This window comes from Miniopterus schreibersii (genome assembly GCF_964146895.1).
Source record: "Miniopterus schreibersii genome assembly, chromosome: 2".
NCBI lineage: Eukaryota > Metazoa > Chordata > Mammalia > Chiroptera > Miniopteridae > Miniopterus > Miniopterus schreibersii.
In genome coordinates this window covers 75,829,003-75,850,898 of record NC_138102.1, presented here as the reverse complement: position 1 = coordinate 75,850,898, position 21,896 = coordinate 75,829,003, and the positions used below count along the sequence as shown (strand labels likewise).

The window sequence follows — 21,896 nt, the reverse complement described above, 5'->3', positions numbered from 1 at the left end:
CTCTTGAGAATCTGATGCCATTCTGACTTTTGCTATTTTGCACAAGACTTTTTTCCCTCTTTGGAAGCTGTAAGGATCTTTTCTTTATTCTGAGTGTTCTGAAATAACCATGGTTATAAACTCTGGTGGGGATAGTTTTTAATTTATTATATCACCATTCTACTGGTCCCCCAGTCTGGAAATTGCTTCATTTCTAGAAAAAATTCTTGTAATATTTCATGGACAATTTCCCTTCTTTGATTTCTCTGTTCTCGTCTTTCTGGAATTTTTCTTAGAAAGATTCTGGATCTATTTTTGAGGAAATTTTTTCAACTTATCTTACAGATTTTAACATTGTCAAATTTTAATATTTCTGCTTACATTTCCAGTTTCTCTTTCTTATTCTATAAATGTTCTTTTCTAGAGCCTCCTGTTCTTGTTTCATGGATTCAGTATCTTTTCTTTGAGGCTGTACTAATTATAGATTATTTAAAAATTATTTTCTATTCTCCTCATTGTTTCTTTTTTTACCTCCCTAGTTTCTTGTTTCTTTTTGTTTGTTTTGGTCTCTGACTTGTAAGTTAGAGGCTTTCTTTAAAAGTTTGTTGATCTTCCCTCGCCAGGTGGCTCAGTTGAAGCATTGTCATCTACACTAAAAGTTGTGGGTTCAGTTCCTGGTCAGGGCACATTACTAAGTTGCAGATTTGATCCCCGGTCAGGGTGCATCCAGGAGGCAACCAATCGATGCTGCCTTCAGAGCCTCTCTAGATTATTTTCCCAGAGCCCTCAGTCTTATTTTCTTTGTTGTGTTATGTGGGGGAATGGCAGGAAGTAGGTTTGGGCAAAGGGAAAAGTTGGGCTAAAGTGCTGTTACTGTAAGAAATTCATAGCATGCTGGCTGGCGTTGCTCAGTGGTTGAGTGTCAACCTATGAACCAGGAGGTCATGGTTCAACTCCTGGTCAGGGTACATGCCTGGGTTGTGGGCTCGATCCCCAGTAGGGGGTGTGCAGGAGGCAGTCAATCAATGATTCTCATCACTAATGTTTCTGTCTCTCCTTCTCCCTTCCTCTCCTTGAAATCAATAAAAAATATATATATTAAAAAAAAATTCACAGTAAGTAATGCTGTAAGTCTCTTGTCTTTTTCCAGGGTTGGGGAGGGGTAGTTGCCTGACCCCATAGGAAGAGGCTGAGGATTTGGGGTCTAACTGCTTCTGTTTTCAGTTGCACCCTGCCCTTGTATCTCCTGTGGTCCCTGGGCCTTTGTGAGATTTTGGGCTGGAATTGGCTGTTCCTTTTGATGATGTAGGTGTCACCTTCTCTGGTCTGCTCTGCTACTTATAACAACCATCTGCTTTCCAGTTCCCAAAGTTTTGTTGACATGTCTCCTGTTGTATTTTCTTCTCTGTTGTTCTTATCCTTGAGTATTTATGCCTTTAGTAGGATTTGAGGAGCGACTGAAGATGAAAACATGTATTCAGTTCTCCGTTCTTTTTTTAAAAAAATTACCTTTATTGTTGAAGGTATTGCAGATGTCCCTTTTCCCCCCCATTGATCCCCTCCACCCTACATCTGCCCTTCCCCCCCAGCAGTTCTCCATTCTTTATCCGCCTATGTGGTATTTCTAAATGGCGTTTTAGGAATATTTTGAATAATGCTGTGTTATTAAATTGAACATATAGTCCCACCTGGTGACAGCTCTGAATCAGTATTCATTTGGTATCATTACTTCACATATAGACCTAGGGCTTGTGGATTTTTTTTTGTCTTCTGAAGCAACATTAAATTAGTTTACTTATAAAATTAATTTTTTCTGGTCACTTCTCCAACTCAGTGTCCAGCCTGTGAAGGCTACACTGAGTTTTCTTGAAGGTCAGAGATGCGTGGGATGCTTCTTTGCCTCCTTCTACTCTCTCCCTTCCTCACTCCCCACTCTCCCATCACTGTCACATTCTTGGGTAAATTTGCTCATCTCTTCATCCTCAAGTGATCCTGGAGCTTCATCCTTGGTCTATTAGAGGCAGTGTGGCAAGTGGATGCTGGCATTCAGTTAGATTTGGTTGCTTTGAAGCCTTCCCAGAAATTGGGACTAAGAGCCATCTCATGAAGGAGTTAACTTTTCCTATGCTTCATTAAGTAAAAAGGGAAGAAAGATGTATGTATAGTATTTTAAAGAATAAAATAATGTGTTAACAGGAAAGTAATTGCCAAGGGCAAATCTGGAGAGGACTTACAGTAGTACTATCAACATCTGGGGAGTAAGTCCTCAATCCTGAGGTGCACCTGTGTGATACAGCACAGCATTCACTAGGTCTCTGTCATGTACTGCCGTCCTTCAGGATTCTGGTGGGCCTCTTTTCCTAGGGAAAACATCTTTACTGGGATATAGTACAGCCTCTGCACTGCAGCTGGTCTCCTGGCCACAGCTGATCTCATTGCATTCTTCCTCTACCACCTCTTCTGGATTATCTTCACAGATTATCTAGCACCTGGCATGGGTGGCTCACCTGATTGTGTGACCCAGACTCATCTCTAAGGAGTACCAGCCCCTGACCATGCTGTACTCTGGCCATGGCTGCTGCACATTTTTGTTTACTGTCACTATTGGGCAAGTATACACCAAAAGACTACCAAGTGTCACATGGGTGCCAAGCCAGCTTGTCATTGCTGTCTCCAGCAGGCAGCTTTTGGATGCTGCAGTATCTGATAGGGTCAGTGAGCACTGCTGCACCTCTTTTGCTATAAAGTGAGTTCCTTGGTCTGATGAGATGTTTTGCTGGGATCCTATGTCAGTGGTTTAAATATTCCGTAAGCCCTCAGATAGTGCTGCTGGCTGAAGCCCTGTGTGCAGGAAACCCATATCTGGGCTATATGTTGATTCCTGTCAATATGAATGGCTGCTTCTTCCAGGATGGAATGGAGCCATCTTGCTTCCAATAGCTAGTTGGTCTCCTTGAGGGGTGGTGCTGTATCAGGAGCTTTGCATTGGTTCTGTTACTGGCATAGTTGGCCTTCAGCAATGGCAGTAGGTAGGTCAGTCTTGGTTAGTGGAGTCCGGTCTTCTGTTATTTGCATTTTTCTCCTAATGAGTGAAGTTGAGCATCATTTCATATAGTTAAGACCCACTTACATTTCTTTACTTGTGAACCATCAGTTCATTTTTCTATATGGTTCTTGGTTGTTTTCTTTTGTAATTTTAGAGACACTTTTTATGTTAGAGATTATCTTTTAGTAATATAAATTGCAAATGTTTTTTCCCCAATATTGATTTTTTTCTTTACTCATGGTGTTTATTTCCATGTAAAGTTTTTTCAAAAATATAACTAGATTCATCATTCTTTTTATTGCTTCTGGATTTTGTATTATAGGAAAGTTTTCCCTATTTCCAGGTTATGGAGGAGTTTACTAATTTTTTCCTTCTAGTTCTTGTATGATTTTTTTTTTTACATTTAAATTTCTGATTTATAGGTTTGGTACATGGTATGAGAAATGAGTCTAATTTTTCAATATGACTGTCCAAGTATGTACACCCAACTTGTAAAAAATTCATTCCCCCCCAAATAATATAGCTTTTATTTCCATATACAATTGGTTTATTTCTAGACTTTGAATTCCATTCCATTGGTTGGTCTGTCTATGTCCTAGTATTAATTTTAGTTCTATAAAATTTTTATAGGTTTAATAACTGATGGAGCTACCTATCTTCTTGCTGCTTTTTAAAAAGGTTTTTCTATTCTTGTTTGTTCTTTCCATTGAACTTTGTAATCAATTTTTCTAGCTTCAGAAAGTAACTTGAAGCATTTTACTAACATTATTTTACATTTTTTAAGTTTACAAAGGAAAAACTAGTATCTTTATGGTATTGAGTTTTACTGTCCAAGAACAAGGTATCTATTTTTATCTGTTCACATCTATTATTTTGTCTTTTAGGGGTTAAAACACTCAGAAGTTTGGACATTCCTTATCACTTGATATAACTTTAATGTATCATGGGTTGTTTTTTAGGTTTTATACTCTTTTTTTCAGTCTTCAGCCTTATCCTTCTTGGTATAAAATTTCCCATTTGTGGTTTCTGTCACAGTTTCTATAATAGGGAAAAACTCTTGTGGTACACGCATCAGAAGTTCTCTAGATCTGGCTTATACTACCTGGAAGAGAACCCTGATTTTGTTGGGTTGTTATAGTTACTCTAGAGTAGATCATCAGAAACCTACTTAAGTATGAGTACCTGTCCCTGATTGCTTGGGGACTGTTGTCAGTGAATCAGCAGCCCGACGATAACACTTGGATTTCTGCTTTCTCTCTTGGATAGTGTTGTTGCCAAACATAGATTTTCCTTAAAAAGTCAGGATGTTTTATTACCATGGGATAGACATGAGAAAAGTATGTAACTCTGGTGTATCTGCTCTTGATACTCAGCATGCTGTGGGAGGAAATGCATGGAACAGTGATACTTCCAGAGAGGACACGGAACAGAAAAGTGACCTCTATCAGAATCCAAAAAGATAAAGTCATAAAAAAAAATTCAGTCATATTTACGCCACTAGTCTGTTTAAAAGAAGCCCTGTGATTTTTATATATAGTATATACAAAAAGTACACCTCTTAACTCTCGCAAGTAGTATACCTCTTTCCTCTGTATTTTGTGAGTGACACACACACATACCCCCAACAGGTCCCTGAGCTTGGTATTTGGTAAAATGATGGTAAAGATTAGTATTGAACTTCCCTGTGTCTTCCCTTTTGCTTGATATACCTGACACAGAAACTATTGAGATGATTCAAAGTGTTTAGAAGGTCTAATGTTTGTATATGTAAGCTGACTTCTGACCACAAAGCTGATCTTCTTTCTATGTTAGTACCAAGTCCTTTCTTTCACAGTTTTGCATTTGTCTATCCTGTTTTCTCATCCATCCCTCTTTTCCCTACCCCTCATCAGTGGTTACTTCATAGGGAGGAAGGGCAATGTGAAAGAAATTAAGGCTGGAGAATGAGTTGTGCAGAATTTGGGGAAGAAAGTACAGGGGTACCCTTTCTTCTCAGAGCTGATTTTTTGTGTATGGCTATCTTGTATAGATGGAGTTGTTTACGCCTGGGGCCATAATGGATATAGCCAGCTTGGGAATGGGACAACCAACCAAGGCATTGCTCCCATCCAAGTCTGTACCAATCTCTTGATCAAGCAAGTGGTTGAAGTAGCTTGTGGCTCACATCATTCAGTGGCTTTGGCAGCTGATGGAGAGGTAAGTGCCTTGCTTTTGTTCTTTATTTTTAAGCTGTGGTAAAATACACATAATATAAAATTTACTGTCTTAACCATTATAAGTGTACAGTTCAGTGTCATTAACTACACTCCAGTTGTTGTATAACCATCACCACCTTTCATCCACAGAACTCTTTTCATCTTGCCAAACTGAAACTTTGTACCCATTAAACATTAATCCTCTAATTCCTCTTCCCCTCCCCCCCAGCAATCACTTTCTGTATCTATAAATTTGACTATTCTAAGTGCCTCATATGAGGTGAAGCATACAGTATTTATCCTTTTGCGACTACCTTATTTCACTTAGCATAATGTCTTCAAGGGTTATTCATTTAGCCTTTTTAAGGCTAAATAATATTCCACTGTATATATATGCCACATTTTGTTTATTCATTTATCTGTCGATGGATATTTGGGTTGTTTCTACCTTTTAACTATTGTGGAAGTGCCAATAAAATAATGACCATATTGTACTTGGTATAGTGTGAATGTCATAACCCTGTGTGTATAGCTAAAAGCATTGTAGGAACACACTCTTTTTCTAACACATCCTATGTTATGTGATCAGAAACACTCTTTTGATGATGGTAGACTTCAGTCTTAAAGCTGTTGAGTCTTGTGCTATTTACTAAGACTATAGTAATTAGATGTGTATGACAGTGTTCTGTACTTTTTTTTAATGGCCCCATCCCTTAAAGTCTATTTTGTTTTTCAGTAAATGTAATGATGCCATAGAAAATAACTTTACCAACATTCTAGGGAACTGTACCACTTGTTCACCCCACAAGTTCCATGCTTATCTTAGAGGTTACTCATCCTGTTGATTCTACTTTCTAATCTCATATCATTTTGTTCCTCTCCATCTCCATAACCTTAGGCCAGGTGTTGTCATCTGCCTGGACTATTGCTATGATCTCTTTTATTCCACAGCTTTTTCTTTGGTCTACCTGTCCAGTATTACTTCTCCACTTCCTGTGATATCCAAAACACAAATCAGATCATATTGTCCCCTGTTTAAAGTCCTTCGATGGTGTTACAGTGATTTTACATTCGAAAACCGAGGTACCACTGTAAAAGGCAGCTGCACTGCAAGGGAACTGGGATATTTGAGAAGTGCCAGAAGAATGATCGTTGAAATTAAAACTTACTAATCTGTACAGTTTAGATACCGGGTAAATTTCACCTTAAGCATGTTACTTTGGATAATTGTGCTAAATATTTGCATTATTATACTAGATATTCCTGTGAATCTACTTTCAGGAAGTGTTCTCCTAGTGTAGGTTATTTCCTTTACTACCAACATTCCCCTTCCCTAATTCTCCTCTCTGATCACACTCCTGTTTGATAGAATCAGTTTTGGTAATTAACCTGAAGTGATGTTTTGGTTATTTTTCATCTTTGTTACTAGATTTTAACTAGCTTAGAGGTCTATTTGTGTCTCTCTACCTTAGAAATCTGGTGTTCAGGTTATGGCAGATCATAGGCCAAAAGTATTTAATAAGGATGCAGTTGAGGAGGGGAGCTGCTTGGAGCTGGCAGACAGCAGATGAAAACTAAGAGAAAATATTACCAAGAACAGACTAACAGCCTGGCATCATTTTTGTAGGGACAAATATCTCTGTAGTACTTGTGAGCATTACTGTGTTATGACGTGGCACTATGATTCATAATTATAATCATGATGGTCCTGAGTCCTCGAGAAAGGTGTTGAATGTCCGGTATTGGACGGGGGAAAAGCATAGTATGATTTTGAAAGGTTCCATAAAAAAACAAAATTATGGCCAAAAAGTTAAGCAGATTTTTTCATGTCACTGATACTTATGTAGCATATACTTCATTTTTAATTGACGTCAGATTAAAAAACATATATAGCTGCCATAATTATAGAGGCAATACAGCATAGCGGTGAGGAGCACAGCTGGACTGTGTTGGGTTCAAATGCCACTTCTACTACTTACTAACTGTAGAACCTCAAGCAGGTCACTTAACCTCTCTGTGTTTCCATTTCCATATATAAAATGGGGACAATAATAGTGTCTACCCCAGAGTCACCCTACAATATTACTATGATGATTGAGGAGGTTAATGCGATAAAGCATGCAGAGCCATTTAGCACATTGTAAATACTGTGCTACGTGGGTTTATTTTTATTTATGATTATTATTGTAGTTAGACATAGAACTTTCTCCCTTACCACGATTTCTTTTCCCTGCCTTCTCTTGTGTAGGTATTTGCTTGGGGCTATAACAACTGTGGCCAGGTGGGATCAGGATCTACAGCAAATCAACCAACTCCTCGAAAAGTTACAAACTGTTTACATATTAAGAGAGTGGTAGGCATTGCCTGTGGTCAGACCTCATCCATGGCTGTTCTGGACAGTGGTGAGGTGAGCTATCCCTGCATTCCTCTTTCTCCTCCCACCTCCTCTTTTAATGAAATGTCTCTTTTTTCCCATGAGGTGCCTGTATTAGATCGTGGAAGAAAGACTGCTTTGTTTTGATAGCCCCATTGATAGTTAACTGGTTACTGACTGCGGAGTAACCAGAGAATGTTTGCTCCTCACTGTGAATTTTTAAAAAATTGATTTTAAAGAGAGGGAGGGAGAGAAGGAAAGAGAGAGAAACATTGATGTGAGAGAGAAATATTGATTGGTTGCCTCCTGTACGTGATCCCCAACCAGGGATCAAACCCACAACCTGGGTATGTGCCCTGACTGGGAATCGAACCTACCACCTTTTGGTGTATGGGACAATGCTCCAGCCTACTGAGCCACACTAGCCAGGGCCTCAGTGAGAATTTTTAAATTTCAAGATTTATCTGTAAGTAAAGATTCTAATGTGTCTAAATTTTATTTTTGTGGAAGATCCAAGTAGCTTAATCCTTATAAGAGTATTTGTGACTTAATTAACAGGTTAAAAAATTTTATGTACCTCATTCTTCCAATGCAGAAATCAACTGTGAACTTTTTTAAGTTACCTGGTGATGTTTATAGGCAGTCGATGACTCCAATGGGCATGATGTCCCTGTAGAACTACCTGCCTGTATCTGGAATGTTTGTTCACAGGAAGAAGCAACTTACAAAAGCAGATTTTTTTGGTCCTGATTGCTGTTAGCTACTTTTAAAAACCCACCTTTCAGTGACCTTCTGTCATGGTCATCTTTCAATGAATGGTTATTTTTAGAAAATTATTCTGCTTGCAACTTTTACTTAAATGGACCTGTCACCACCTCTGCATGTCTTAGTACACAAAAATTATCCAAAGATACATCTTTGGGCACACACGTATGTAATCATGCCTTGGGTGCTGGAGTGCTCACCTGTGTTAATTTATTTTTGGAACCAATCCTGATATCCTGGATGACTTCAGAATTCCTTGGAATAGTCATATGACATCCTGCATTCTAGCATACTTCACTTCCCTTTTATTTTAAAAAATTAATTTAATTTAAGATTATTATGTGGTTATTTTAGCAAAGGAAAACAAATAAAACATATGAAGTAAAAAGTGACTACCTTTTCTCCAATCTTGTTAATAGTTTGATGTATATCCTTTTGGACTTTTCTCTATAAACAATTATATATGGGTGAATATAATTACCTTTTTTAAAAAATGGGATTATTATACCTACAATTTTTTCTGCTATTCTGTAACTTCCCTGTTTAATAAGATGTGTTTTACCTAAATCTATTCTCGGACCATTTGTAGCTATTTTTTAAATACTAATGACTGCTTTGTTTTCCTCATATGGATGATCCACATCCAGAGCTCTACTGATAGACAATTGTTTCTAATATTTTGTTATTATAAACAATGTTGTGCTGATTTTCTGTGTTACTCTTTGTGTGTGTGTATCTTTGTACACTTAGGCAAGGATTTCTGTAGAATAAATTCTCAGAAATAGGATTTCTGGGTCAGTGAGTATATCATTAAAAATTTTGATGTTTGTTGTCACATTTCTCTCCAGAAAGTTCAAACCTATTGCACTTCTGGTATTGAAAATGCTTTTTAACCATCTGTTACTAATCTCTAAAAGTCCATGTCTACCTTTCCCCTCTGTCACATTGCCCTGAAAAGCCGCTGCCACCCTGGCTGGTATGGCTCAGTTGGTTGGAGCGTTGTCCTGTACACCCAAAGCTTGCGGGTTTGATTCCCAGTCAGGGCACATGCCTAGGTTGCGCGTTTGATTCCCAGTCATGGTGCATATGGGAAGGCAACAGATCGATGATTCTCTCTCCCATCGATGTTTCTCTCTCTCCCTCCCCTCTCTCTAATATCAAAAGCATGTCCTTGGTGAGGGTTATAGAAAAAAAAAAAAGCCCAGCCAACTCTTATTTGCCCCATATTGCCATGGGGTATGGTGTCACCACACATCTTGGGTTTCATTTGAGCCAGACCTTTTATTGTTCCTGGTCATTAGTTTTTCCTGTATCCCACACTGGCTATTCTAAACTTTTAACATTCCTGTCAAACCTATGCCTAGCCCTGCTACTTTCAGCTGATGACTCCCCTCTAGCTCCAGATCTCTTAAGGGATCACCCACATTCTATCACATCTCCCTCTTTAACGTATTTCCTATCCATTCCCACTGCCATGTGTTGGTTTGGACCCTAATCACAGCTTACTTGCCAGTGAGAGACAAATTTATCTACTGAACAGTCTTCCTGCTCCTTGTACACACTCCAGTAACCCTTCATGTTGCAACTAGTATGATCTTTCCAAAATGAAAATTTAAGCATGTTATTTTGAAATATTTCAGTGAAAGCCCCATAGAAGCATTCCATTTCCCCTGGTATGTGTTTTGGCACTTTACCCCCTTGGCCCTTACTTTTCCTTCTAGTCTCTTCTCCTTCCACTATCCCATATGTGTCCAGCCAGGCCCATCTACCTGTCTTCTGAACCTGCCACTAACACATTCTGTTCCCTTCTACCTGGAGTGCCTTCTCCCTCATCCATCATTCAGCCCTGCCCAGATCTCCACTTTCTGAAAAGTCTTTCCTTAACTTTGTTTCTGTAAATAAATCCTTTCTCCTCTCTGCTCCTACAGTGCCTTTGTTATCTCTTATAGCAATTGCCACTCCGCTGCAGAAAATTTGCAGAAAATTCATCCCCTTTGTTAAAATGTGATTAAAGACACATTCCTAGTACCTTTCACAGTGTCCTGACATATGGTAGGTGTTTAATAATTGTTAATGAGCCTCAGCTTCCTCATGTGTGAAAAGAGGTTTAGTGTCTTGCCCAAGGTTATCCAACTAGTAAGTTATGGAGTAGGAACTGATGCCAAATTCTGTTCATTTCCCACCCTTAAATCATCTATTTGGAGATCAGTGTAGGATCACCTAGAGTAGAATAGGGATGTTGGAAGTGAAAAAAGTATAACCTATTTGTTTATCTATTCCCTCTTACTAGCACTTTTAAAAGCCCATTCTCTCCCTTTTTCTCTCTAAGGTGTATGGCTGGGGTTACAATGGCAATGGTCAGCTGGGCTTGGGAAACAATGTCAATCAGCTCACCCCTGTGAGAGTGGCAGCTTTGCACAGCGTGTGTGTGAACCAGGTACGTGTGGTGGACTCTTGGCTGCTAGTCTACATCTGTCTTCCCTGCTCTGACTTGTAGGAATATTGGAAATTTACTGTTCAATAAATCTTTTCAAATAATATCCTGTGCCTGCATCTTCCACATTTAATATTATATTCTCACTAAATTCTGATGATGGGAAGGAACACCATGGTGGTGGCATATCAGTCTTGACAAGTAAAAAAAGTGATTGGAAAAATTCAGTAGTCTCAGGTTTAGGCTTTTCTAATGCTCTTTTAATATTTCAGAGAATGTTAGCCCACACCTGGTGATGAATTGGCATTCTGTAGAAGCTGGCTGTAATCTTTAAGTAGATGTTTTCCCTGTCCTTCCTGTTTTCCTGTTTATGGTAACCATTTAAATTTACTTGCAGATTGTCTGCGGCTATGCACACACTCTAGCACTAACAGATGAGGGCTTGCTCTATGCCTGGGGAGCTAACACGTATGGGCAGCTGGGAACTGGCAATAAAAATAACCTGCTAAGTCCAGCGCACATCATGGAGAAAGAGAGGTAACTTGGCTGTACTGTGTCTTGGGATCGTGTGTGCATTGTGGTCTTGGGACTGTGTGTGCTGGAGCTGTAGTGTTTGGCTTTGTAACTCTTCTGTTTATTAACATTCTCATTTTGAACAAAGAGTTTAAGTACCAACTAGAATGAACATGAAGTTGATGTGATTCTTGTGCAGCTTTCTAAAATAACTTCCTGAGTGACAGGCATTAATGCGCCCTGGTATAATTCCTACAGACTTCTTGTTGCCCATTTAATGGGGAAATAAAATAGGGTCTGTCACCATGTTGAAATGCAAAGTGAAATAGGATCTGTCACCATGTTGAAGTACAAACTTTTCCTTTGAGCCAACTGAAACAACTTTTAAATAAGTAAAATCTATCCTTGAAAGGACATTATATGTTTAAATGGTGATTTGATATAATGTGTGTTACTGGAATAGATGCTTAATGTTTATTCAGCCAAATTGTGAGGTCTAACCTACTACGTTTTAGAATGTTGACTTCTGATTCTGGCACTCTGCCTAAGAAGCAGGCTGAGAAGTATAGTAACTTCGGCTTGATGTCCATTTGGGTTGGGGTGTTCAGAGTTCATGACCCCTAGACCAGGGCTTATCAGCCTAATGAGTGTTATGAGGTCTGGTAGTGGGTGAGAGAAAAAGTTGTATTTGTAAGAAAATCATACATTGAAGACAGTAATTTTTTTGCTATGGTTTAAGCCCCTATAACTGTCAGGACATTTTGCCAGAGTCCACTTTTCTTATTTTGGTTTCTATTTCTTTTTTCCAAGTTTTCCTCAACAGTTATGTATTATTTATCTTAGAAAGAGGTTAGAATGAGAAGTGGGGCACCCAGAAAGAGGGAAACACAGTACTCTTCCTCCAGTCTTTTGGTTTTGTCTGTAGGACATGATAGCTAATGTCTCTCGACCTTGAGCCATTTTTTGAGGTGTTCCAAGCATGAACTTTTTGTTTACCTTGTGTGATGTGTTGTGGGCTTCTGTAATATAGAAGTGACACATCCATTTTTCTTTAAAATTTTCAGGGTAGTAGAGATTGCAGCCTGCCACTCTGCCCATACATCTGCTGCCAAAACCCAGGGCGGGCATGTGTACATGTGGGGCCAGTGCCGGGGCCAGTCAGTGGTTCTGCCTCACCTCACCCACCTCTCCTGCACGGACGATGTGTTTGCCTGCTTTGCCACTCCTGCTGTCTCCTGGCGTCTCCTATCTGTAGGTAAGAAAGCTCAGGGCTGCTTCTACCCAGGAAGAATGGTCCTATCAGCTTACCTGTTTTCCTGCATATTTCCTGGTTGTGTGCTTTTTTAAACATTCTAGAATGTTTTATTTTTCATTAAATTTACTATCTTTCCCCAAATTAGATTTGCATAATAAACTTTGTTATTATGTTATAAAACATTATATGGATTATTTTCTCCCCTTAAGTGCTTTCATTTTAATTGAGGTGAAATTCATATACATAAAATTAACCATTTTAAAGTGTACAATTCAGACAGTGTCATGCAGCCACCAAGATATCAAGTTCTAAAATAGCTTCATTACCTTAAAAGAAAACCCTATACCTATTAAGTAGTCACTCTCTATTTCCCTTTCCCCCTAGCCACTGGCCAATCTGATTTTTATTTTATGCATTTACTTAGTTTGGATATTTCATATAAATAGCATAATACAGTATGTAACATTTTATGTCTGGCTTCTTTTACTCAGTGCTTTTGAGGCCCATTCATGTAGTATGTATCAGTACTTCATTCCTTTTTATAGCTGAATAATATTCCACTGTATGTAAATACCACATTTCATTTATCCATTTTTCTGTTGATGGGTATTTAGATAGTTTCCATCTTTTGAGTACTGTGACTAATGCTGTTATGTATATTCATGTACAAATATTTGTTTGAGTAACCTGTTCTTAAGTGCTTTTGCTGTTATACTAGATTTATTATATAATTCAATATAATTAATGAACCAAAATGAATTTTAAAGAAACTGAAGAACATGTGGTTTTTAAGGTGATGTGTTACCCTTATTTTCTTTCTTTTTCTTTCAACCAATCTCAAATACTTTTATTTTAGAAGGGCATCAAAACAGTGGTATTATAAAGGGTCGTTGAATTCAGGGTGATTTTTGGTTACATAATATGTCCATATTCTGAATATTGTTTTCTTCAAGAGTTCATTATTGATTGAAAGTATTAAGATGGCATAAAGCTGAGTAGCCATTAAAAGAGATTTCAATCTTTTTATTTTGTTTATTGTTAATGTCTCCCTTTTTTGCCAATGTATTTCTTCTAAGTTATTCTTTTGTTAATATGAAGAGGAAATAAATAGGTCATGATGCCTCGTGTTTGAAAATTAATGTAGCTCTTGACAGCCAAGGAGTTTAGGCTGCTCAGCAATTGATACTGAAGGCTAGTCTTGTAATACATATCATGCGGAGCTATGTAAGACAGCTAGAGCTGTCCCATCATCAGGTGAACAATCTTTATGGTCTTGCAGTCAAGCATATATTTAGGAAGAGTTAAGCTGCTGCTCAACTTAAAGTGAAACAAATTGAATATTTTCAGATATTTTATAATACAACAAATTTTTTTACAGTGAATATTGTGTTTAAAAAAATTTAGTTCACCATAAAAATCCTAGAAGAAAACATAAGCAGTAAAATCTCAGACATTTCTTGTAGCAATATTTTTCTGATTTATTGCCTCAGGCAAGGGAATCAAAATAAAAATAAACAAATGGGACTACATCAAACTGAAAAGCTTTTGCACAGCAGAGGAAACCATCAACAAAATGAAAAGACAACACTGAATGGTAGAACATATTCACCAATGATATGTCCGATAAGGGATTAATATTCAAAATTTATAAAGAACTTATACAACTCAACACCAGGAAGACAACCCAATTAAGAAATGGGAAAAGGACCTGGATAGACACTTCTCCATAGAGGACATACAGATGGCCAAGATACATGAAAAAATGCTCAATGTCACTGATCATCAGAGAAATGCAAATTAAAATTACAATGAGGTATAACTTCATACCTGCCAGAATGGCTACCATCAACAAACAACAGGTGCTGGCAAGAATGTGGAGAAAAGGGAACCCCAGTACACTGCTGGTGGGAATGCAGACTGGTGCTGCCACTGTGGAAAACAGTATGGAGTTTCCTGAAAAAATTAAAAATGGACTGCCTTTTGACCCAGTGATCCCACTTCCAGGACTATATCCTAAGAATCCTGAAACACCAATCAGGAAGAATATATGCACCCCTATGTTCCCTGAAGCATTATTTACAATAGCCAAGATATGAAAACAGCCCATGTGCCCATCAGTAGATAAATGGATAAAAAAGCTCTAGTATATTTACACAATGAAATACTACTCAGCTGTAAAAAAAAAAAAAAGAAGGATATCTTACCCTTTTCAACAGCATAGGTGGATCAGTATGCTAAACGAAATAAGCCAGTCAGAGAAAGACAAGTACCACATTTTTCTCATGTGGAATCTAATGAATGAAATTAACAAAAGAGAGACAGACTCATAGGTAGAGAACAGACTGACAGCTGTCAGAGGGGATGGGGTTTTCTGGGCTGAGTGAAAAAGATGAAGGTATTAAGCTAAAAATAAAATAAAGTCCCGGCCGGTGTGGCTTGGTTGGGCATCATCCCATGCACCAGGAGGTTGCCAGTTTGATTCCTGGTCAAGGGCACTTGCCCAGGTTGTGGGCTTGATCCCCAGTGGGGGGCATGCAGGTGGTAGCTGATCAGTATTGTACTCTCACATCCATGTTTCTCTTTCTCCATCTCCCTTCCACTGTCTCTCAAATTAAAAAAATCGCTAAACTATTCTCTTAAAAAAATACAAAAAACCCCCTCAACAACCCAAAAGAAATAGATACAGACAACAGTATGGTGATTACCAGAGAGAAAGGGTGTGAGGGGAGGTAGAAGAGGGCATAGGGGGCATAAATGGTGATCAAAGGAAACTTGACGTGGGGTGCTGAACACAATACAATATACAGATGATGTATTATAGAATTATACACCTGAAACATACAATGTTAATTAATGTCACCTAGTAAATTCAATAAAAAAAAGAAAAGAGGGGAGGGTCAAAATGGCAGTGCAGGTAAACTCAGTGCCTGCCTCCTCCCACAACCATATCACAATTACAACCAAACTACGGAACAACCATCATTCAGAACCATCTGAAATCTCGCTGAATGGAAGTCCTACAACTAGAGAATTAAAGAAGTCACACTGAGACTGGTAGGAGGGGCAGAGGCACAGTACTGGCTGGTCTGACACCCATAGGTTATATTTTTTAATTCAGAGGGATATCTTGGCTGCAGAGGTGCCCCCAGAGGAGCAAGAGCTCCCAGCCCCACAGCAGACCCCTCAGCCTAGGGTTCCAGTGCCAGGTAGACAGTCCCTACAACTACAGGCTGTAAAAACCAGCAGGGATTGTGGCTGAGTGACACAGAGACTGCTGGAGTCCCAGGCAGTTCTTCTTAAAGTGCCAGTGCACAGACCGACTTGGACTCACTCCCTCTGAATTCCATCCCTGGGACAGGAGCTTGAAAGGATCCAGGGACATGTGAGGAGGAACTAAATTGTCTGGCATCAGGGCAAGAACTGGAGAGGGAGGCAGGCAGCTTTCTCCCAGACAGAAGTGCAGGCAGAGGTCTCTCTTCCTTTGCTGAGACCTCCCTGCCATAGAGCTGACAGGCAGGCTCCATATCTGAGTCTCTATCAGCCTGGTTCACACTGTTCACCCCACCCTGGTAATTCCCTGAGATCCCGCCCCACCCAATTTACAGGCCCACCCAAGCTGTTTCCAGTGGCTTTTCCATATGAATGGCCTGCCCTGGCTCAGGCTTCAGACTGCTAAAATCTCTCAAACAAGCAGCAGCTGGCCTCCGCATGCCCCGTACCTCTCGATAAGTGGCCCCAGGCCCAGCACAAGGAGCAGCCTGCCTTGGTTCACAGCTTGGCCTCTCCTGGGCACCTCCAAGCACAACACAAGTAGCAGCTATCTGCAGATAACTCTGTAGCTCATGCTGGGTGGCCCCAGGCAGAGCACAGGCAGTAGCTGACTTTGCACCTCCTGGGAGGCCCCAGAACCAGTGCACCTGGTGGTCAGCTTCAGACCATGCCAAATTATAACCCTACCACATCCATGAGCGACACACTCAACAGGCAGACTTGGCGGGCACCAAAGCCCCACTGAAGCAAGTCCTGCTCCATAGAGTTAGCTCCTGCACAGCAGCTCTTCTGCTGTAGTGACAGCTAATCCTCACAGCTGATTGGCCTGGATGACAATCCCTCCCAGTGATGCCAACAGTAATCAAGGCTCAGCTACAACAGGACAATGCACACAGCCCACACAGGAGCACACCTAGAGTGCCCAGCTCAGGTGACAGGGGAGGCTGAGCCACTGGGCCCTACAGGACACCTACTACACAAGGCTACTCTACCAAGTCCAGGAGACATATCACCTCTACCTAATAGAAACAAACACAGGGAAGCAGCAAAAATGCAGAGACAAAGAAACATGTCATAAATGAAAGAACAGAAGAAATATCCAAAAAAAGAACTAAATGAAATGGAAGCAAGGAAACTATCAGACAGAGTTCAAAACAATGGTTATAAGGATGCTCAAGGAACTTAGTGAGAACTTCAAAAAACTTAGTGAGAACATTAACAACAGAAAAAAGGACCAATCAGAATTGAAGGCTACACTAACTGAAATGAAGAATAACTTACAGGGAATCAAAGGTAGAGTAGAGGACGCCGAAAATCAAATCAGTGATTTGGAATATGAGGAAGCAAAAAACACCTAGAATAGCAAAAAGAAAAAAGAATCCCAAAATATGAAGGTAAGTGTACGGAGCCTCTGGGACAACTTCAAGTGTACCAACATCCTCATCATGGGGGTGATGGAAGAAGAAGAGGGGGAGCAAGAAGTTGAAAACCGATTTGAAAAAATGACAGAAAATTTCCCCTACCTGGTGAAAGAAATAGACTTACAACTCTAGGAGTGCAGAGAGTCCCAAACAAGATGAACCCAAAGAGGCCCACACCAAGACATATCATAATTAAAATGCCAAAGTTTAAAGACAGAGAATTTTAAAAGCAGCAAGAGGAAAGCAGTTAGTTACATACAAGGGAGCACCCACATGACTATCAGCTGATTTCTCAACGGAAACTTTGCACACCAGAAGGGAGTAGCAAGAAATATTCAAAGTGATGAAAAGCAAGGATCTACAACCAAGATTACTCTACCCAGCAAAGCTATCATTTACAATTGAAGGTCAGATAAAGAGCTTCCCAGACAAGAAAAAGCTAAAGGAGTTCATCACCACCAAACCAGTACTACATGAAATGTTAAAGGGTCTTCTTTAAGAAGAAGAAGAAGAAGAAAAAAGGAAAAAAATATGAACAATAAAATGACAATAACTACATTAATCTATCTATCAGCAATTGAATCTAAAAGTCAAAACAAACTAACAAGCAGACCAGAAACAGACTTATAGATACAGAGAACATTTCGACGGTTGCCTGATGGGAGGGGGGTTGGGGGAATGGGTGAAAAAGGTGAAGGCATTTAGAAGAACAAATTAGTAGTTATAAGTGTAGTCATGGGGGTATAAAATACAGCATAGGGAACGTAGTCAATAGTATTCTGATGGCTATGTGTGATGTTATATGGATATGAGATTTTTTTGGGATGATCACTTAATAAGTTTTAAAATGTCTGATCACTGTGGTGTACACCTGAAACTAATATAATATTGCATGTCAACTGTAATTGAGAATTTAAAAAATGATTTTAAAAAAACCCAAAAAAGCCTGGCCAGTCGTGGCTCAGCGGTTGAGCGTCGGCCTAGGATCCAGGCGATCGGGTTCAATTCCCTGTCAGGGCACATGCCTGGGTTGTGGGCTCAATCAGTGACTGTCTCATCATTGATGTTTGTCTCTCTCTCTTTCTCCCTCTCTTTTCCTCTCCCTGAAATCAATAAAGATTATTTAAAAAAAAAAAAATTTAGTTCACAGAATGGGACTATTTGGCCATAATCACACATATGTGTCACAGCCAAAGCATTCTGTCCGTATCTTCAGATTCCCATATGCTACTTAACCTGGACCTATTTATAAAACGCTTCACCAGGTTTTTGCATTTTAATATCCTGAATCTGACAAGGCATCCTTTTCAGAACATCCTAACATATTTTAATGTTAAGCCTGGAAAAAGTGTGGTCATTGAATATATTTCTTAGATGACTTCTTTCCCTCTACCTATTAAGTCAGAAGTGTTTTTTTCCTCTCGGTTTATTATCTCAGCTGAGTGATAGGAAGAAAGTCAGATGGTGAATTCATACCTCAGAAGAATGTTTCGTCTGTGAAAGGAGGATTATACTTGTTGCCAGAAACCAAGGGGAGGAAAGGCTTATTTCAATCCTTAACGATTTACATGCAGAAGTGGAGGCACTGATAAGAAGCTGATTTTTGGGTGGGTGGGGTAGTAATGTAGAGTCCTGGACTTTGTCCATCTTAGTTATTTCCTTCTTTTATTCACCCGTGATCTAGGTTATAGGGTCAGGAAAAGCCTGATTTTTGAGACATTGTTGACCTTTCCCCCATAGCCAAGAGAGCTCTGCATTGTGTGTGTGTTAGGTTAAGTTAACAGGGCTTGGGCAAGTGATATTTCCTTGGGAGAGTATGATAACAAAGCTCATGGATAAGTTCATTTGTTAGGTTTCAGCCTAGGATTTAGTAGTTGTCCCTACTCTAAGAATTGCCCTGGTAACACCAGGCTCCTGAGAGACAGCTCAGTTTTTTGATAGAGTCACCATTCTTATCTTGTGGGCAGTCACAACCTGTCTCTGTCCATATAGTTCCTTCGTTCAGTGCTGATGAGGGTCTCTGGAACTTTTTTATTTCTCTGTTAGCCTTCTACTTGTTTCCCTTTGTCCATGACTATAAAGCACAAGAAAAATGTTACATGGATTTGTACAAGTGCCTTTACTTTTCTTCATAATAATACATCTACCTATATCTACCTGTAATCATAACAGCAGTTCTTCTCATCAGGCAATGAGATCACATTTTTGTAAAACTCTTCCCTTTGAGTATATACATTGTTAGTAAGTAAATTTGCTCTGTTTTAAGATAGTGTGTAAAGATTATTGTTTGTACATTAATTCTTAGGGTTAAGAGGGATGTTTAGATTCCATATACCGAGGAAAAGGGGTTTCTCTGCCTAAGAACATGACTGCTTAGCGTTACCACTTAATGGTGAGTTGTTTGTTGGGACTCCTTGAGTAGAATATAGTAACCCCTTGAAACTACCCTAAAGCGGGATAAAGGTGTTCTTAGTGTTCCAGTCACAGAAAATTCTTAAGTTCTCAGGCCTAGAAGAGAATCACTTAAGTTTTGAACAAGTAGTTATATAATCATGGACTACCTGTAACTTTTTCTTTTTTTAAAAAAAGTATACATGTCTGAGGACTAACTTAGTATGTAATACTAGTATTTGGCCTTACCAAATATGTATTTTTTGGTAGTTTATAAACTCAGGATACTTATTTTAATACTGTGAAATTGATTTGTCAAGTAAGGCATGAACTTTTTTGAAAAAAAATGAAATGGAATTATCCATCGTGCTAATGATTATCTTTTTAAAGTCTATTAAATCTTGAGTATGTTTCCTGAGCTTTATGTATTAATAATATGTTTGTTGCCTTCAGAGCATGAAGACTTTATAACAGTTGCAGAGTCCCTGAAGAAAGAATTTGACAGTCCAGAAACTGCTGACCTAAAGTTTCGAATTGATGGGAAATATATCCATGTCCATAAAGCTGTTTTAAAAATCAGGTATTTTTGCATGAGCTTGAGACATCAATAACCTTACTTTCTTTTTACAATATCTGTTCCTTTGGTATTCCATAAAATGGGGACTGATACAAAACAGCCTTGGCAGTAGAGTGAATGAAGCAACTTAATATTTTTGCAGAAATTATCAATCCACTCATTATTGAAGAGTTTTGCATGCACACATGTGTTTGCATGTGCACACATGTTCCTTTTTGAAAAAGCATGATGTAGTAATATAAGTATTTGTCTATATTGTTTTTAAATGAAGGATCTTGTGAATACTTGTTTCCATGAAAAAACTTATTTACACGGTCAAAAAACCCCACAAAAGATTGTCAGGGAAAAGTGTATATATGCCCCCTTTTGCTCTTAATTAAAGATTCATTTTTCTCAAGCAGAAAACTCATAGTAAGAATGCTGGTCTTCTTACCCAAGGACCAGCTAATTCTCAATTAAAGAAATGTTCTTTAGCTATATGACAGGAGTTCTTTGTAGAAATGTGAGGGAACTTTGCATTTATTACTAACTGTTTGGACTGTTGCTCACTGAGGCTGCCTTTACAGAGAATGAGACACATAAAGACAGTCCTCTGAGAATTAAATTGGCCACTTACAAGTCTTTTTGTAAATTTAGTTTAAAACCTATTTACAAAAGAACATGTTTAAGGGAATTGAAAATCCCATATGTCATTCATTAAGGGATAAAATCTGCACCAAAGTATTAATTGAAAGATGAACTGGAGCCCTTCCCCGTGCCTTGTCCTCGCTCCTTGTGCAGCACTAGGACCCCCGCCTCCCCCGCCTCGGTCACGCTCAGGTCCAGCCTGAAGCCCAAGCCAAGGTAGATGTGTTCCATGAAGACTTGTGTACCAAAACGGAGAGCCTGTTTCGGAGCTGTTTCCCCAAGAAGATTTCTGAGTTGGATGCATTTTTAAAGGACCCAGCTCTCAATGAAGCCAACCTGAGCAATCTGAAGGCCCCGTTGGACATCCAAGTGCCTGATCCAGTCAAGGAGAAAGAGAAGGAGGAGCGGAAGAAACAGCAGGAGAAGGAAGACAAGGATGAGAAGAAAAAAGATGAAGAGACAGGTCCTCCCTGTGGCCCAGTGAACTGCAATGAGAAGATTGTGATCCTGCAGCACTTGGAGCCCGAGATCAAGGATGTCATTGAGCAGCTTAACCTGGTCACCACCTGGTTGCAGCTGCAGATACCTCGGACTGAGGATGGAAACAGTTTTGGAGTGGCTGTCCAAGAAAAGGCATTTGAGCTGATGACCGCCCTTCCCACCAAGCTGTGAAGGATTTCACACTCAGATCTCCAAATATTTCTCTGAACTGGGTGATTCCGTGACCAAAGCAGCCCAGCAGCCCCATGTGGGTGATTAGCAGCAGCTGGTGCGTGAGCTGGATGAGGCAGAGGACTGGGACGTACTGCTGATAGTCATGGAGGTCCGGAACGGTTATGCTGTGTTACATGACATCATCCGAAGGACTTTGAGAAGATCAAGAAGCCCAAGGGAGAAACAAAGGGAATGATCTATTGAAAGCCTCCTCTTGCAGGGGGGTGGGTCCAGCAGAGACCTTCCTGTCTTTGACAGGGAACTCCAGACTTTGTCCCACCTCTGCCTTTTGAGGTTTCTCCCTCACTTTGCCTTTTAGGCACAATAAATATAGT

General features: G+C 39.5%; 1 protein-coding gene and 1 pseudogene across 10 annotated transcripts in view; both read left to right on the top strand.

Moving 5' to 3' along the window:
* Positions 1-21,896, top strand: part of RCBTB1 (RCC1 and BTB domain containing protein 1) — a 50,746-nt gene that overhangs the window by 16,824 nt on the left and 12,026 nt on the right. For 8 of the 9 annotated variants that reach the window (XR_013998252.1, XM_081129456.1, XM_081129453.1 and 5 more), the window contains 6 exons: positions 5,055-5,221; positions 7,469-7,627; positions 10,689-10,796; positions 11,191-11,330; positions 12,371-12,561; positions 20,097-20,223. Coding sequence is in view for 8 of the 9 variants with exons in the window: in XM_081129456.1 (XP_080985582.1) it covers positions 5,055-5,221; positions 7,469-7,627; positions 10,689-10,796; positions 11,191-11,330; positions 12,371-12,561; positions 20,097-20,223 (892 nt within the window). In the remaining variant the exon portion in view is untranslated. Of the gene's footprint in view, positions 1-5,054; positions 5,222-7,468; positions 7,628-10,688; positions 10,797-11,190; positions 11,331-12,370; positions 12,562-19,557; positions 19,645-20,096; positions 20,224-21,896 lie in introns of those variants that run through there. The other variant, XM_081129460.1, reaches the window with a different exon arrangement.
* On the top strand, positions 20,699-21,884 carry LOC308553532 (proteasome activator complex subunit 1 pseudogene; annotated as a pseudogene). The gene is made up of 2 exons: positions 20,699-20,722; positions 21,007-21,884. The product of its transcript is annotated as a proteasome activator complex subunit 1 pseudogene (transcript).